This window comes from Vulpes lagopus, chromosome 17 (assembly GCF_018345385.1).
Source record: "Vulpes lagopus strain Blue_001 chromosome 17, ASM1834538v1, whole genome shotgun sequence".
Lineage (NCBI taxonomy): Eukaryota > Metazoa > Chordata > Mammalia > Carnivora > Canidae > Vulpes > Vulpes lagopus.
Genome location: NC_054840.1, coordinates 31708324 through 31723380, shown reverse-complemented (window position 1 = coordinate 31723380; position 15057 = coordinate 31708324). Strand labels below are relative to the sequence as shown.

Below are 15057 nucleotides of genomic sequence, written 5' to 3'. Positions count from 1 at the left end.
TGGTCTGGAATGTTTTCCTCTCTTATGACTCCATCTATTCCTCGGACACAGACAGGGTTGCGGAGCGTGCGCAGGTACCTGCTAGGTTGGGCGTCACTGTCAGGAGCAGGTGGCAGTCATGGCGTCCCTGGTGCCGTGGAGCCTCCAGCCTACAGACTCCCACCTGAGCCTCGACCATGGCGCCCTGGTGCCCCTCTCTAGCTCTGTTTGTGGTTTGCTTCATGGTGTCTCTGCAGCGTGCTCTGAGTGTCCCTTCCTGGGCCACTGGGCTGCAGGGACTGCAAGGAACATGTTGGACAGCTGGCGCCCCTAGAGGCGGGTGTGGCCTTGCTGGTCCTGCCCCACGTGACTGCGGGTGAAGGGTCCAAGCACCTTACTGGGAGGTCCTCACGGGGGTCTTCTGTGCGTGTGGCTCGAGGCTAGCCTTACGCTCCGTGGGGGGCCCCCGTCCAGGGCACGGAGGGATCACCTTCACCCCCATCGGTGCACCGTGAGGCCCTGGGCCTGGTGGTACCTGGGCCACCGTCTCCCTTTGCACGGCTGGATGTTGGGTTTTCTTCCTGGGGCCAGCCATCGAGGGTCTAGGATGCGCCGTGAAGGTCTGCTCCTGCCTTGGTTCCTCCAGGGCTGCTCACCAGGACACAGGGCACTGCCCCTGTGACCCGGCTGCCCTTCCCTGCAGGTGTTCGGCCACGGGAAGGCCAATGGGGAGCCCACGTGGGCTCTGCTGCTCACGGCCCTCATCTGTGAGACCGGCATCCTGATCGCCTCTCTGGATAGTGTGGCCCCCATCCTGTCCATGTGAGTGGCTGCAGGCACGGTGGGACGTGTGTGGGGAAAGGCCACAGACATGGGGCCGCCGCCTGCTGACTCGGAGCTGGAGGCCCTGCTCTCGGGGCTGGACTTCTGCTCGGGGTGATAGACATGCACAACCACAGAGGCCGTAGACAGGAGGGGGCGGGAGGCCACCTGGGAGTGGGCGGGCCGGGCTGTTGCAGGAGGGGTGTGGGCATGGTCAGCCAGGGCCACCTGGGACCTGACCTGCTTCCTGTGGCCTTCTCCTGGCATCTCCAGGTTCTTCCTCATGTGCTACATGTTCGTGAACCTGGCCTGTGCCGTGCAGACGCTGCTGCGCACCCCCAACTGGCGCCCACGTTTCAGATACTACCATTGGTGAGCACTCGCACGGCCAGGGTGGCCCTGGGGTCCCCAGTGCAGGCTGCATCCAAAGGCCACGTGGGGCCCTGGTTTCCTCTAGCACCAGCCTTGGCCGAGCTGAGGGGGGCCCTGTGCCCCTGTGTCACCCAGGGCCACCAAGGCATCACGTGGCGTGTGGGCCCGGAGCGTGTGACCTTAGGCAGCATGTCTTCGTGCTGCCATTGTGTGTGGTGGACGGGTGAAGACCATTGTGCTCTGTGGCCAGGAGTGTGCCTATGCACCCTGGGCAGAGGGGTGGGCGTCCCATAAGCGCAGAGCCAGGGCAGGTTCAGCCCTCAAGGGGGGAGCATGGGGGGATCAGGCCGGCAGCATCAGTGCCACTTTCCCACCATAGCTGAGAGACCTTCTTTCGGTGGCTGGCAATGTGCGTGGGGTTGTGGGCGTGGCAGGCCTGTGAGTTCTGTGTTCCTCCAGGGCGCTGTCCTTCCTGGGCATGAGCCTGTGCCTTGCCCTCATGTTTATCTGTTCCTGGTATTACGCGCTCTTCGCCATGCTCATAGCCGGCTGCATCTACAAGTACATCGAGTACCGCGGGTGAGTCCTCCCTTGGGGCCTCCCGGGGTCTGCGCGGCACAGTGCTGTGCACCTCCTGTGGCACAGGTGGGCACAGCTGTCAGGTCCGCGGGCCTTTGTCCTGGGGTTCGAGAGTTACGTGTGCTTCGAGTCGATTCCATGGTGATCATGACACTTTTATGCCATGTGCTTTGTGAGAATTGGGAAGTCTTTCCAACATTGATGTGTGACAGATTCCAAAATTTCCAAGAATTTTACATCCCCTGGGGCATTGCCTGGGGGGCCTGGCTCCCTCCTGGGGGTGAGGTCTAAGGGGTCTTAGCTGCTGCCCGGAGGCCCCTCCCAGCTCTTACCAGAGCAGTTTAAGAGTGCATGGGGACTGTGACCACTTCTGGTGAGGCCAGGCCCACCAGTGTTCCCTGTACATGCACATTGTGGCCCTGGCCCTGGGGTCCCTCCCCGCCCACCCTGTGCCTCACTGCTGCCCCTCCCCTGCAGGGCGGAGAAGGAGTGGGGTGATGGCATTCGGGGACTGTCGCTGAACGCGGCCCGCTATGCCCTGCTGCGCGTGGAGCACGGCCCTCCCCACACCAAGAACTGGAGGTAAGCATACAGCCCACTGCGCCCTGACCTCAGGCCCCACGAACGTGCACAGCTCGCCTCTGACCTCATGCTCTGGAGAGGCCATTGCCCCCGCTGTGTGAAGCAATTGTCTCAAGCTTTTAGCACCTTTCCTCCATTCACGATGGTCAGTTGTGGCATGACCAGCATATCTGGACCCCGGGCCGGACGCAGGCAGTGCGGTGGGTGGGGAGTGGGGCGAGTGGACCTCATGGGGTGGCACAGAGGATGGAGGTCAGAGCATGGATGTCCTCTGGGAGGACGAAGAAGGCTCCACCCACAGACCAAGGGTTTCCTCGGCTGGGGGCCCCATGGCCTCCATCCCTCAGGCACCAGGATGCGGAGCCCGGGGCAGGCCCTCTGTGGACCTGCCGGGGAGCCCGGGGTGACCGCTATCTCCGCCGCAGGCCCCAGGTGCTGGTGATGCTCAACCTGGACGAGGAGCAGCGAGTGAAGCACCCCCGCCTGCTGTCCCTCACCACCCAGCTCAAGGCCGGCAAGGGCCTGACCATCGTGGGCTCCGTGCTGGAGGGCACTTACCTGGACAAGCATGCAGAGGCGCAGCGGGCGGAGGAGGTGGGTCTGAGGCAGGTGGCAGGGCTGCAGGGCTGCAGGGCAGAGGGAGGGCAGGGGGCAGGGCGGGCCTGTGCAGGGAGATCAGACCCCACTGTGCTTTCCGTCCTGATGCCCCAGCGCCTCCTGAGCTGCCCCACTGCCGGCCTCCCCCCCCCCCCCCCCCCCCCGAGCGAGGTTTCTATGCCGCTGTCTCCTTTCAGAGCCTGGGGTTCTGGGTTCAGATAGGGCGAGCCTGAGATGCCGCTGAAGTGAGCGGCCGTGAGGGGGCAGGGACCCCACTGGAGGGCTGTGGGCAGGAGGTGGGGGCAGGTTCGGGATGGCTCAGCCTGGGCTCGGTCTCTCCGCCCACTGGCGGCCTAGCTCCAAGGCCTGCAGTTGGTAGGAGTATGGAGGGTGTGCCCTGCGGGGGCTCTGCCTAAAGGGATCACCCACCTCAGCCCGTGCAGCCTCACCCCTTCTGGGCTCCTCAGTCCCCTACCTTCAAATTGCTGCCGACCGAGTGTCTCTGGCCCCCACGGAAACAGCCTGGTGTCAGGAGTACCCGGGCCATGTGTTTCCAGACAGACCTGCTGGGTCCTGTGCTCCCTGCCCCGCCCCCACGCCCAATGGTTTGCGGGTTCAGCGTATTCCGTGGTGGCAGTGCCCGGTGCTCTTCTCCCCGAGGCACCAGTGGCACCACAACCCCATGTGCTTGAGTGTGGCAGCTGCTGCTAGACCGTAGATTTAGCGGGGTTGTCCCTGCGATGTTTGCGCCGCTCCGCCTCCGGCCAGGGCAGCACCTTCTCCAGGTGCTTTTGCTCTGGGGACTGCCTCTTGAATGGTGACATGGAGTGTGGTCCAGATGCGCCGTGTGGCAGGGAGATCCTGCCGTTTACTTCTGAGTGTTGCCCGAGTGCTGGGGCCGTGGGCCGCACTCCCAGTGTGCGGGAGCCTTTCCGGGGAGCCGAAGGGATAGGCAGCAGCCACCAACCGGCCCGGGACGGTAGTGGCGTGGCCGGGTCTCCCGTCCCTGCCCCCTCGCCAGCACCACTGACTGTTATCACCTGACGTGCGGTCCGGACTCTTCCAGGCCTGCAGCGAGCGTTTTCCTGCACTGATGACGGTGCTGTAAAACGTCAGTTCTCTGTCACAGCAGAGCACGTACCGGCGCCGGCCTCGTGGCCTTCCGTCTCGGTGCGGTTCATGTGGCTGCTCTTCAGGGCTGCTGAGCCTGACAGGTTTCCAGGGTTCCTGTGGTGCGGACCCTCCGTGGACAGGTCTCATTCCACGTGGATTATTGGTAGGAGGACCTGGTGGAGTCAGAGCCTCCCAGATCGCGTGGAGTCCCGGGGTCAGGTGCAGGGCACCTGGCTGTGTGCAGCCAGGTGCACGGGCAGGTCTGCATGAGCAGTGGGGATGGGGGCCCTTTGGTGTCTCTTTGGGGACAGCTCCATGTGCTTAGCCCCTCACTGCCCTGGGAGGCAGCAGAGCCCATGTGGAGGTGGTGCCTCTGGCTTCCACCCCAGATGCACAGCCCCGGCTTGGGGCTCAGGCTGCAGTGGGGCTGGTGGAGTGGTGGCTGCGTCTTGGAGGCGAGGGCCAAGGGGCGCCACAGTCCCTGTGCACTCAGGCTGGCCACCATGTTCAGACTGCTGCGCTGACCAAGAGTGTCTCGGCCAAGCGGGGGTGCAGGGCGTTCACCTGGCTTTGTGCGTGGAAGCAGCCCGCTCCCTCCACCTGTCTCCCACCTGTCCTGCCCCATTGAACGTGTCTCTGCTCCCTGGGCAGAGGCCTCCCCGTGGAGCGTCCTGGTTCCCACAGGGATCTGGCGTCACACTGAGCTGGTCACTGTGCTGACCACGATGTAGGGAATGGTGAGGGCCCACGCCTCCCTGGGAGCACACGTGAGGGGGTCTCTAGGAGTGCAGGGACACGGTGCCGTCGGCTGCCCATGGTTCTCCCGAGCAGACATCGACCCTGCTTGTCTCCCCAGAACATCCGGTCTCTGATGGGCACAGAGAGGACCAAGGGCTTCTGCCAGCTGGTGGTGTCATCTAACCTGCGGGACGGCATGTCCCACCTGATCCAGTCGGCTGGCCTGGGAGGCATGAGGCACAACACGGTGCTCATGGCCTGGCCCGGGTCCTGGAAGCAGGAGGACAACACGTCCTCCTGGAAGAACTTTGTCGGTGGGTACTGTCCTGGGCCGTGTGCGGTGGCGTCTCGGCGCCCCGGGGGACATGCCCAGTCGTCTGAAAGCCTCGTTCCCTTCTCTGCCGGCCCGGCCCCGGTGTGGTGACCCCGTGTGGCTGCCCACACCCTCCGGCCGGCAGCTCACTCACTGGTAGCACAAGGGCAGCCTTCAGTGTGCACCCCGGGTGGGCTCCATGGCCTCGCCTGCCTCCCATGCTGGTTGGAGCCCGCGCATCCGTGGGGGGCTCAGATCTGCCTCAGTGCCGGCCACCTGCCCCCTGCCTCTCCACAGAAACTGTCCGAGACACCACGGCGGCACAGCAGGCCCTGCTCGTGGCCAAAAACGTGGACCTGTTTCCGCAAAACCAGGAGCGATTCAGCGACGGAGACATTGACGTGTGGTGGGTCGTGCACGACGGGGGCCTCCTCATGCTGCTGCCCTTCCTGCTGCGGCAACACAAGGTAGGATGCATGGGGCGGGTCCCATGATGGGGGCTGGGCTCCCCAGGCTGCATGCCAACGCCAGCCCTGCTGCCCACCAGGTGTGGAGGAAGTGCCGGATGCGCATCTTCACGGTGGCCCAGGTGGACGACAACAGCATCCAGATGAAGAAGGACCTGCAGGTGTTCCTGTACCACCTGAGGATCAGCGCTGAGGTGGAGGTGGTGGAGATGGTGAGGCGCAGCCCCGAGGGGGTGGGGGTTCCCTGCATGCCTGCTGCTGGTCCCGCCTCCTGGGACCACACTACGCTCGGTGTCCCACATTTATGGACGGGTCCTCGGTGTACCTTTGCCAGTCTCGAGGCTGGCCTGGGCTGGTAGGTTGCATGGTTCGTAGGAGGGGCTGCCCGGTTGTGATGTGCCCTCCTGAGCATGTCCTGTGCAGACGTGACACCTGGCCTGTCGCAGGATGTGAGCCAATCTGTGTCCAGGCCCCTTGGCCTCAAAGTCCCACCCATCGCACCGACAGCCTCTCGTCGGGTGCTGGTCCCCAGGGCAGGGGGAGCGAAGCGTTCTCATGCCTGCAGCAACTCCCAGGGTGCTGTCCCCTGGCCCCAGCCCTGTGCGCTTACACTCTTTCCTGTCAGGGTCCATGTTGGACCGCGTGGTGGTTCTGTCTCACACTGTCCTGTGGCTGCCCCAGCATCTTTCACGTGGCTCCCATGTCACTGTCCTGTGCTGCCCCATCCTCACTGTCACCCCCGCCAGTCCCTCTGTGTTCAGGAACCTTGCAGACGTTAGGAGAATGGGGAGCTGGTCAGAACCACATGGGTGGGGTCCTGGGTGCCACACGGTGGGGGCGGGGTCACACTGTGAGGCCTGGACTCTCGTGGTTTTGCAGTAACTGTAGTTTCAAAGCTGCTAACGTTGCTCGGTTTCTCGAGGACGCAGTTGGTGTGGCACGTCTGACGATGTCATGGGCGGAACCCACAGCCCTGCCTGATCGCGATCATAATCGCACATTCTGCTTTGTCGGGAGCGGTGTTGGGATGCGATTGTGTCTCCTTTGTGAGACACCTACTGCCCTGCCTCACACCCCCAGGCCCCAGCCGCGAGCAGACTGTAGCCGGAACCCCTTAGCCCTATCCTTCCATCGGAGGTGGGCAGGCTCCCTGCGCTCGTGCTCTGCTTCTGGGCTGTTGGCTGGGCTAGCCTTCTCCCTGTGCCTGGCCTCCCAGCACAGCAAGGGCGCCCTGCGGACAGGAGGTGCCATCGTCAGGAGGCAGGGAGCCCCTCTGCCAGAGGAGAGGCCAGTCCGAGTGGGAGCCAGACCTGTGAGCAGGAGGGGTCTGGGGGTTGTCGTGAAGATGTGTCTGTAACACGAGCATACTTAGAGGTTTTATCACAAGCGCTGGGGGAGTCAGAGTCAGTACACATTTGGTCAGATACCCCAGCCGACAGCTAGGCTCCGTGAGTGTCCCCGAGGTCAGCAGGAAGCCGGCTCAGTTGCCCACTCTCATCTCCCTTCCCAGGAAGCTGGAGGCAGGGATACGCTTCTACAGACAACACGACTTACATATCTAGAAAATCCAAGAAAATAGATTTTAGCGAGGTGGATGGACAGAAACGACGTCAGAACCTACACTTGTAGGACGGGATCCTGCTTGTGGGAGCCGTGAGCGGGGCTGATGGCAGTGCTGGGCGGCGGGAGCCCAGAGCTCCACTGAGGGTCACAGGGCGCTGCCCACTTAGGTCCCGAGAGTGAGACACGGACCCCACCCTGGACAGGCGGGAGGACACAGGGCCACCTGCTGAGGCTCAGGCTGGGGGCCGGAGGAGATCCTGGCCCTGTGGTCAGCAGGCAAGCTCGGCACACCCTGTGCAGAAGACAGCGCCTGCAAGCTGTGGGCGCCCCCTGTGCAGGAAAGGGTGCGTAGTTGGCATGGGGTTCCCCAGGGGCTGTCTCCCGGGCCCATGATCAGATGCGGGTTCAGCTGTGGCAGCTGTTCCACCACGAGGTCATCTGCTCGTGCTCATGGGAAACACACATGCCACGTGAGCAGAGGGGGCACCCGCTGCTGTCACAGCTCCGTGCTCAGACACTCAGAGCCACATTAGTGGAAGCGCACAACCCCTGAGCCACGTGTTCACCTCCACACTTTCGGGACTTCCTAGGTTGAAAATGACATTTCGGCATTCACGTACGAGAAGACGCTGATGATGGAGCAGAGGTCCCAGATGCTGAAGCAGATGCAGCTTTCCAAGACGGAGCGGGAGAGAGAGGTGTGTATGTGGGATGGGCAGCGGGCAGGCGCACCCACAGCAGGAACAGCCCCTCAGAGGGGGGACCAGCCGGGTCCAGCTGCACCATGCTGGCCTAGCCCCTGCACACCCACCTGACCGGTCCTGGCGGTCACTGGAGCCATCACCCCCTGCCTGGCTTTCTGAGCAGCTGCCTGGCATGGTTTTGCCCCCATGGCCCACACCCAGGCTGGGGTCAGGGCTCCGTGTCCCCACCCCACGTGGGTCTGCCTGCCATCCCGCCCCTGCTTGTGTTGTCCCGTGTCCGAATCATCACGGGGCCTCCACCTGGCCTCCTCCCTCTAGTCCCTGCCTTGTCCAGCCAGGAGCCACTGAGAGTCCCCGAGGGCCATCGTGTTGACCCATCCTGCGGGCTCTGCTCTGACCTCCCCTCAGGTCACCCTGTGGCTTCTCAGCCACCCTAGGCTCTGCCCTGAGCCTCACCAGTCCCCTCAGGCCCAGCACCCTCTGGGGGTCAATCACAGCCATCTGTCCTGTACAAAGGGTGACACTAGCTTCCTCACCCTGCACCTGCTCCTCCGCAAACTTCAGGGCTCTTCTTGCCCCAGGAACTCAGGCTCCCTGACTCTGCTGTAGGCAATGAGGAGAGGGCTGGGTGGGTGGTGACAGATGGGTGGATGGGCAACCGAGGGACGAATGAGTGAGGGACAGATGGGTGAATGGTTGGGGGCGGCCGCGCGTGTGGAGCCATGTGGAGTACAGAGACTTCCAGGTGTGGACACCCCCTCGTGCTCACATGGAGTCTGGGGTGTTCTCCAGGGCCCTCAGAGCTGGGGCGGGAGGAGGAGGCCAGCAGGCGGCGAGGGAGGGCTGGCCCCGGGGCCCCAGCGCCCCAGCGTCTCGTCTGCACCCGATTCATCTCGGGAGTGTCTGGACGCCTGTGGTCACTCGGTGGGGCTTGTCCTTGCCCTGCTGTCTGGCCAGGCCCAGCTGATCCATGACAGAAACACTGCAGCCCATTCCGTGGTAGCCACCAGGACCCAAGCCCCATCCACGCCAGACAAGGTGCAGATGACCTGGACCAAGGAGAAGCTGATCGCAGAGAAGTACAAGAACAAGGAGCCGGGTGTGTCCGGGTTCAAAGACCTCTTCAGCCTGAAGCCGTGAGTGTCCACGTGGCCCCTATGGGGCACATCCTGGCCAGACGGCCCAACCCCTTCGCCAGCTGTGACAGGGCTGCACATGCACCTGCAGACACAGGCCTGAGGGTCACTGTCTCCGCGCACGTGGATCCGGGCATCTGTGTTTTTGCTGGGTCCTAGCAGCTAGAGGTCAGGGCTTGTTGGAGGCTGCAGACCCCCTGCTGGGACCCCACTGACTGTGTAGGCCGCCCACAACACAAGAGCCGGCTTCTGCCTGTGGTGCTGGGCAGGGAGCCCCTGTCTGTGGTGGGGTGTGCCGATGGGCCCAGAGGCATCGTGCCCAGGGTCTCCAGGAAGGGGCAAAGCCCTGAGGCCTTGGGCGGTGCGGGTGGGGGTGAGGACACAGGGCTCAGCCCTCATGGAGGAGGAGGACCAGGTGGGCCGGGGAGGGTGGCCGGGGCATGCCCAGTGACCATTTCAATAAGCCTTTGTCCTTTTGGCTCTTGAAGTAACCCGTTCTTTGTGTTTTCTCTTCCATGTAGAGAATGGGGAAACCTGTAAGTGCTCTTGTTTTACTTAGGATGCTTCTTAGATCTGTAGCCTCGCATGCTTGGTACATGCTGCCCCTGTGAGCCGTGTGTGCATGTGTCCCCACGTGTGCAGCCGTGTGCGTGTCTGTGTGCTTGTGCCCATGTGTGGGCGGAGTCTGGCGGCTGCTGTGGCTCCCGTGTCCAGGGGGCTCAGGGTGTGCACCCGAGGTTTTGTTTTCCAAGGAGCACGAGGACCACAGCATGGGGAGGGCACTCCCTGAGCTGCTCTGGTGCCAAGGAGCAGGTGCTTTGGTAGCTCTTAGCTGATCCATCCACACCCCTGGAGTCCTGTCCCCTGCTCTGTCCTCTTGCTCCCCAGCCCCGGGAGCTCTTCACCTCACGACACTGCTAGCCTGGTCGTGGGAGGGGTGTGGACGGACCCTGTGCATACTCTGGCACCGGGGGGCAGCCAGACGGGCAGGAGTGGGAGCTGCCTGGGGTTGCTGCATGCCCCCTGCCCCTGTGGGCCCGTCCCCTGCAGCCAGGGCAGCCCTCGTGGCACAGCGGTGAGGCTGGGGGCAGCCCTTCCTCCTGCAGCCCCCAGGGCCCCGTCCACATGCCGCAGAAGCAGGCAGACGTTGGTCCATGGAGGGAGTGAAGTGTGTAGACAGATCAGGGAATCTGTGGGGAGGGCGGGGGGGCGGGGACACGGGGACTCGACTGTTGCTCTAGTTCCTGTAAGCTGGACATGAACCCTAGGTCAATGAAAACCCCAAAAGCAGGACGAGGGTTTCTTCCCTAAGATGCTCTGTGGAGCGAGGGCCTGCTGACCCCGTCCCCAGGGGCGCATTGGGCACCCATCGTGGGTTAGGTCGGCCTGTCCCCAGTGGCAGGCACGCTTCGGGGGGTGGCTGGCCGTCTGGGGCATTCGTGTGCAGGAGCACATCTGCTAGGCCCGTCGCCCTCGACGTGTGACCCGCAGGAGCCAAGGGACCAGAACCTCCGTTTTGCCCTTGTGGTGCTGGCTGCGGACACACCACTGCCCCCTTCCCACCGTCCCTGGGTGGCTGACCGCCACATTCAGCATGTGTGTGACAAGATCCCTTGTTCTGTGGATTTACAGCCCAAGGTTGGGGACAAAGACAGGTTTCTGTTGGCTTCTTGGAGACATGAGGCCACACTGTCCCTGTCTGTGCCCCTGTGACCTCCAGGACGCACGTCGCCCTGGAGCCAGGGGCCCTTCCCGCCAGACCCAAACCCCTGATTTAAAGATTATATGTGTTTTCTGACTTCGAGCTGTAGGGCATCCTTGAGTATTACTCATTTCTGGAGTGGCTGCCGTCCCCGAGCACGGGTAATTGTGGTCTCGTCCGGGCAGCTAACTCACAGTTCTCGTAATGGAAGGGCCCTGATTGCGCTGTGCCAGATGCCCAGTCTATAATTTTATCAGGCGAAATGGGATGGAAAGAGGGGCCGGCTCCCTGTTTTCCTCCTGGGAATTGGTGGTTGTGATCGGAGCTATTTGGCTCCAAGGCAGAGTGGGTGACCGGGCGTGGCCTGGATGCGGCCGCTGCAGGCCTTACACCGACCATCGGCCCGCCTGCCCCTCCAGTCTGGGGCATGGTGACCTGTTCCCGACACTGCCAGGCTGCTGCCTGCGGATTCCATTGTGCAGGTGACCCGGGAATTCACAGAATTCCTGGGGTTCTCCATGGTAGAGTGGGGGGCACAGATGTCTTGGAGCATGCGGTGTCTCCTGAGTGTGCTTCCCAGAACATGGCATGGTACCCGGGGACCTGTGGACACCCGGTGCACGCCTGAGTACAGGCGGTACCCAGGGACCTGTGGACACCAGGCGCACACAGGGTAGAGAGGACCAGGCCCTATGGGTGCCTGAGCACCAGGACGCACTGAAAGGGGGGGAGCACTGTGCCTGGGACTCAGAGGACTGTCCAAGCGCCCCATGGACGCTCTGCCCCGCTCAGTGGGCATGTGCAGAACTGGGTGGTTGGTGAGGACGAGGTGCAGGGCCTGGGTTGTCCTCCTGCCGTCCACTGGGAGTAGCAGCATGCAGGCAGGGCAGGGCCCAGGCCTCTCCTCCACGCCATCCCTGAGGTGTCCTGGCACCCAGCCCAAGTCAGGACCAGCGAGGTGCTGCTGCATGTGCTCTCGAGCAGGGCTATCTCAAGGCTGCGTGTAGAGCAGGGCTGGGCTGAGACACTGAGGCTTTTGGGTGGGGTGGGGTTAGAGCCCATATGTGTGTGAGCGCCTTCCACGCCCAGCACTGTGCTGTTCCCTGGGGCCACGCATAGATGTAGAAGCTTGGAGGCTTTAGAGACAGCCCGTCTAGAACTGTGGAGACCACAGCTTTGTCACTGCTGGTAATGTCCCTGTTGGTGCACTTCAAGGAGGTGACACCATCAGAATCCTGGTGTTTCTGTCTGGGACTGAGCCGGGCACACAGGGCTGTGGGTGGATCGCCAAGTGGTCTTCTCCCCGCAGGAACCAGTCCAACGTCAGGAGGATGCACACGGCCGTGAAGCTGAATGGCGTCGTCCTCAGCAAGTCCCAGGGTGCACAGCTGGTCCTGCTGAACATGCCGGGCCCCCCCAAAAACCGGCAGGGCGATGAGAACTGTATCCTTTTCATGGGCTGCCTGCTGTGCCCCTCAGAGGCCTCCCTGTTACTCGGGATTCCGGGTGGGGGCGGGAGCAGTGGGGCCCTTGGGCCAGGACCAGAGCCTCCACCCCCGGCTGAACCGATGTGACCCCACCTGTTCTGAGTGCCCAGAAAGCAGCGTCCAGGGGAGTCCAGGTGAGCAGCCCCTGCTTGGGGCGGGGGTTGTCCATGGCTGCGAGGAAGCTGTCCACTGCCAGGTGTCCCGGGTGGCTCAGGCCCTCAGTGAAGCACTGGGGACATGCAGGAGGTAGGAGCACGAGTCCAGGAGGGGGGTGAACGCATCCATGACCCAGACCCTGTGCACCGAGGAGCTGCAGGCCTGGGATGGATCTGGGGCTGCTCTGAGCACCTGCCTGGCCGCCTCCCATGCTGGGCATCTGCCTTGGGGCGACAAGGGCGCACCGCATATTCCCGTTTGTCCTGGACGAGCCACAGCACAGGTGCCAGGCCTGACCTCGTGATGCACAGGTCAGCTCCCCCCGAGCTGGGGTCACGCCTCTAGCCATATGTCCGCTGTCCTGTGAGGGGACTCAGGGACTGTCCCCTCTGGCACTAGGAGGGGCAGCAGGCGGCCCTTGGGCTTCAAGCCTTGATCTCCAGGAGCCTGAGGACTCTGTTCGGTTGGTGACCAGACAGGGACTCCGGCCTGTGTGGGTTCTTGGTGGACTCATCCGTCTGTGCCCCGTGCTCCAGAGTGAGGGTGGGGCTCCTCGGTTCCCGGTCAAGCTGTGGGGACCCTCAGGAGCATGGGGGGCCGGGTTGATGCCTCGGGCTGTGCCATGGGCCCCTGGTCCTGCGTACTGGCCTTCCTCTGCCTGGGGCTCAGGTGCAACCAGCTATGTCCTTAACTCAGCCACCCCAGACATGGAGTTCCTGGAGGTCCTGACTGAGGGGCTCGACAGGGTCTTGCTGGTCAGGGGCAGTGGCCGGGAGGTGGTCACCATCTACTCCTGACACGGCCACCCGGGAGCCCACAGGGTGAGCTGGGGGTTGGGCCACACGTCCTAGCCCTCCTCTCCAGGCCAAGAGCCAGCACGCAGCTGCCAAGGTTCCCCCTTGGGGAAGGGAGGTGCAGATACCCTCAGCACCCTGCGTGACCCGGGACGAGCCGGGTGGCACTGGACCAGAGCGCTCAGGCTGTGGATTCCTCGGACCCACCTGGTTGTCGTGGATACATTTCAGTTCTTCCCCACCCGGGACCCTCAAGAGAAACCACACCTGGACTGAATGAAGGTCACCTTGGGCCACAGGGTCTGTTCAGGAAGGTGGCCGAGGGCCTCCATCCCTCGGTCAGCCTCCTGTGCACCTGTCCCTGTAACATCCCTGTAATGTCCCTGTTTGTGTTCCTGTGGATTGAGGCCAAGGAGCGCCATCCACACACGATGGGTGGCCTTGGTCAGCATGCCTGCCCAGTGTGGGAATGTGTAAAAAGGGAACCCTGGTTCCTCGGGCACACGGGGTGGTCCTCCCAGGTGGGCACATTCTGGGGGATCCCATGGCCTGCTGTTCCCACACACCAGGCTCTGTGGAGAGGGGCCCCAGTGGCTCTGGGTTGGTGAGGCGTCACTTGTGTGCCTATACCCTCCTGCCAGCAGAGGGGACCAGGGGCTGCGTTTCGATGGTCCATGGACTGACTTCCTGGTCACACCGCTGTGGGTTGTGGTGACGTGGCTCGCCGTCTGTGCGGCGTATTTATTTATTTAAGCACCTGGGGAGTTTTGGTAATAATGAGGGTGTCTGTGAATGAGCCCTGAACCCCTGGGTCATTGGCTCTTGGGCTCCCCGGGGCCCCCAAGCAAGTTAACCAGGTCCACAGATTTCAGGTCAGGGAACAGACCAAGCGTGTGTGTGTGTGTCCCGATGTCCCTGAGGCATGGTTGGGCAGCACAGAGGGTCCAGAGTGACCACCAGCCAGAGTGTGTGCCAAATAGCCATGGCCGGGCTTGGGGCGTACGTACTCCTGCCCGCCGTGGTTCCACAGCAGCAAAGTGGCAAACCCACCTCCCTGGCACACGGGTCACATGCTGTGTCGGGCAGAGGTGTGTCCCCAGGACCCCATGAGGCACAGCACGTTCACACGGGCTGGATAAGAGCCACCACATAGCAGGACCTCCCATGATCCCAGCCCCTGTTTGCACGGCGTAGGCGGCTGCAGAGTGAGGGTACAGCTGCGTCCGTGCGCCCCTTTCCACATGACTGCGTGGGACCCTGAGTGCAGCTGATCAAAGTGGGTTCCACGGTGGTTTTATAGCTTCCTTGTCTTTGTATGATCTTGTTGGTAGAAAAATAAATTGTATAAAACCTAGTACAGTGGAGTCTCCTGTGTCTTCAGTGTAAAAGTGGGACAGTGGGAGGGGTGCCCGGTCCTCCCTCCCTGTTAGTGTTCTCATCTCACCCCAAAGCAGATGCAGGTGCCCAAGGAACCTGAACGTGTGGCCCGTTTTCATAGGTGTTAGGAACTCATTCCCTGGGATGCACAGACCACCGCTGCCCACTCACCAGGGGCTGAGACCCAGCGTCACTTGAATCAGTCAAGAGAAGTAACGAAACAGGCGAGTTTGCAGAGAAGGTGTGAATCTGTAGGGACGTTCAGGACGAGGGCATGATGCTGCTGTGCTGAAGTCATGATTCCTGGAGGGGTGGGATCCACAGGGAGCTGGCACTGTGGGGACCCCTTGTTCTAGCCCTTACCGCGGCGCCCTACGGCCATGGGCGGGAGAACAGGCGTGAGTCCCTGGGGCCGCCCCGCATGGCTGCCAGAAGTGGGCAGGTGCCAACCCGGTGATCCCACTCCTGGAGCCGTGGCCCAGTGACCTTGGATCCCCACGTTCACTGCAGGCCAAATGTGGAGACGCTGGGTCTCAGCCCCTGGTGAGTGGGCAGCGGTGGTCTGTGCATCCCAGG

At 62.8% G+C, this 15057-nt stretch overlaps 1 protein-coding gene across 4 annotated transcripts in view; it reads left to right on the top strand.

The window, feature by feature from the left end:
- Positions 1 to 14458, top strand: part of SLC12A7 (solute carrier family 12 member 7) — a 65078-nt gene extending 50620 nt beyond the window's left edge. For 2 of the 4 annotated variants that reach the window (XM_041731628.1, XM_041731630.1), the window contains exons 13-25: positions 683 to 801; positions 1075 to 1173; positions 1633 to 1752; positions 2230 to 2334; positions 2760 to 2928; positions 4901 to 5096; positions 5393 to 5562; positions 5643 to 5774; positions 7716 to 7823; positions 8787 to 8965; positions 9487 to 9501; positions 11977 to 12110; positions 13016 to 14458. In XM_041731628.1, coding sequence (XP_041587562.1) covers positions 683 to 801; positions 1075 to 1173; positions 1633 to 1752; positions 2230 to 2334; positions 2760 to 2928; positions 4901 to 5096; positions 5393 to 5562; positions 5643 to 5774; positions 7716 to 7823; positions 8787 to 8965; positions 9487 to 9501; positions 11977 to 12110; positions 13016 to 13107 — 1638 coding nt within the window. In that variant the 3' untranslated portion in view covers positions 13108 to 14458. The remainder of the gene's footprint in view (positions 1 to 682; positions 802 to 1074; positions 1174 to 1632; positions 1753 to 2229; positions 2335 to 2759; positions 2929 to 4900; positions 5097 to 5392; positions 5563 to 5642; positions 5775 to 7715; positions 7824 to 8786; positions 8966 to 9486; positions 9502 to 11976; positions 12111 to 13015) is intronic. The other 2 variants (XM_041731629.1, XM_041731631.1) reach the window with 1 other exon arrangement.
- Positions 14459 to 15057: the final 599 nt, after the last annotated feature.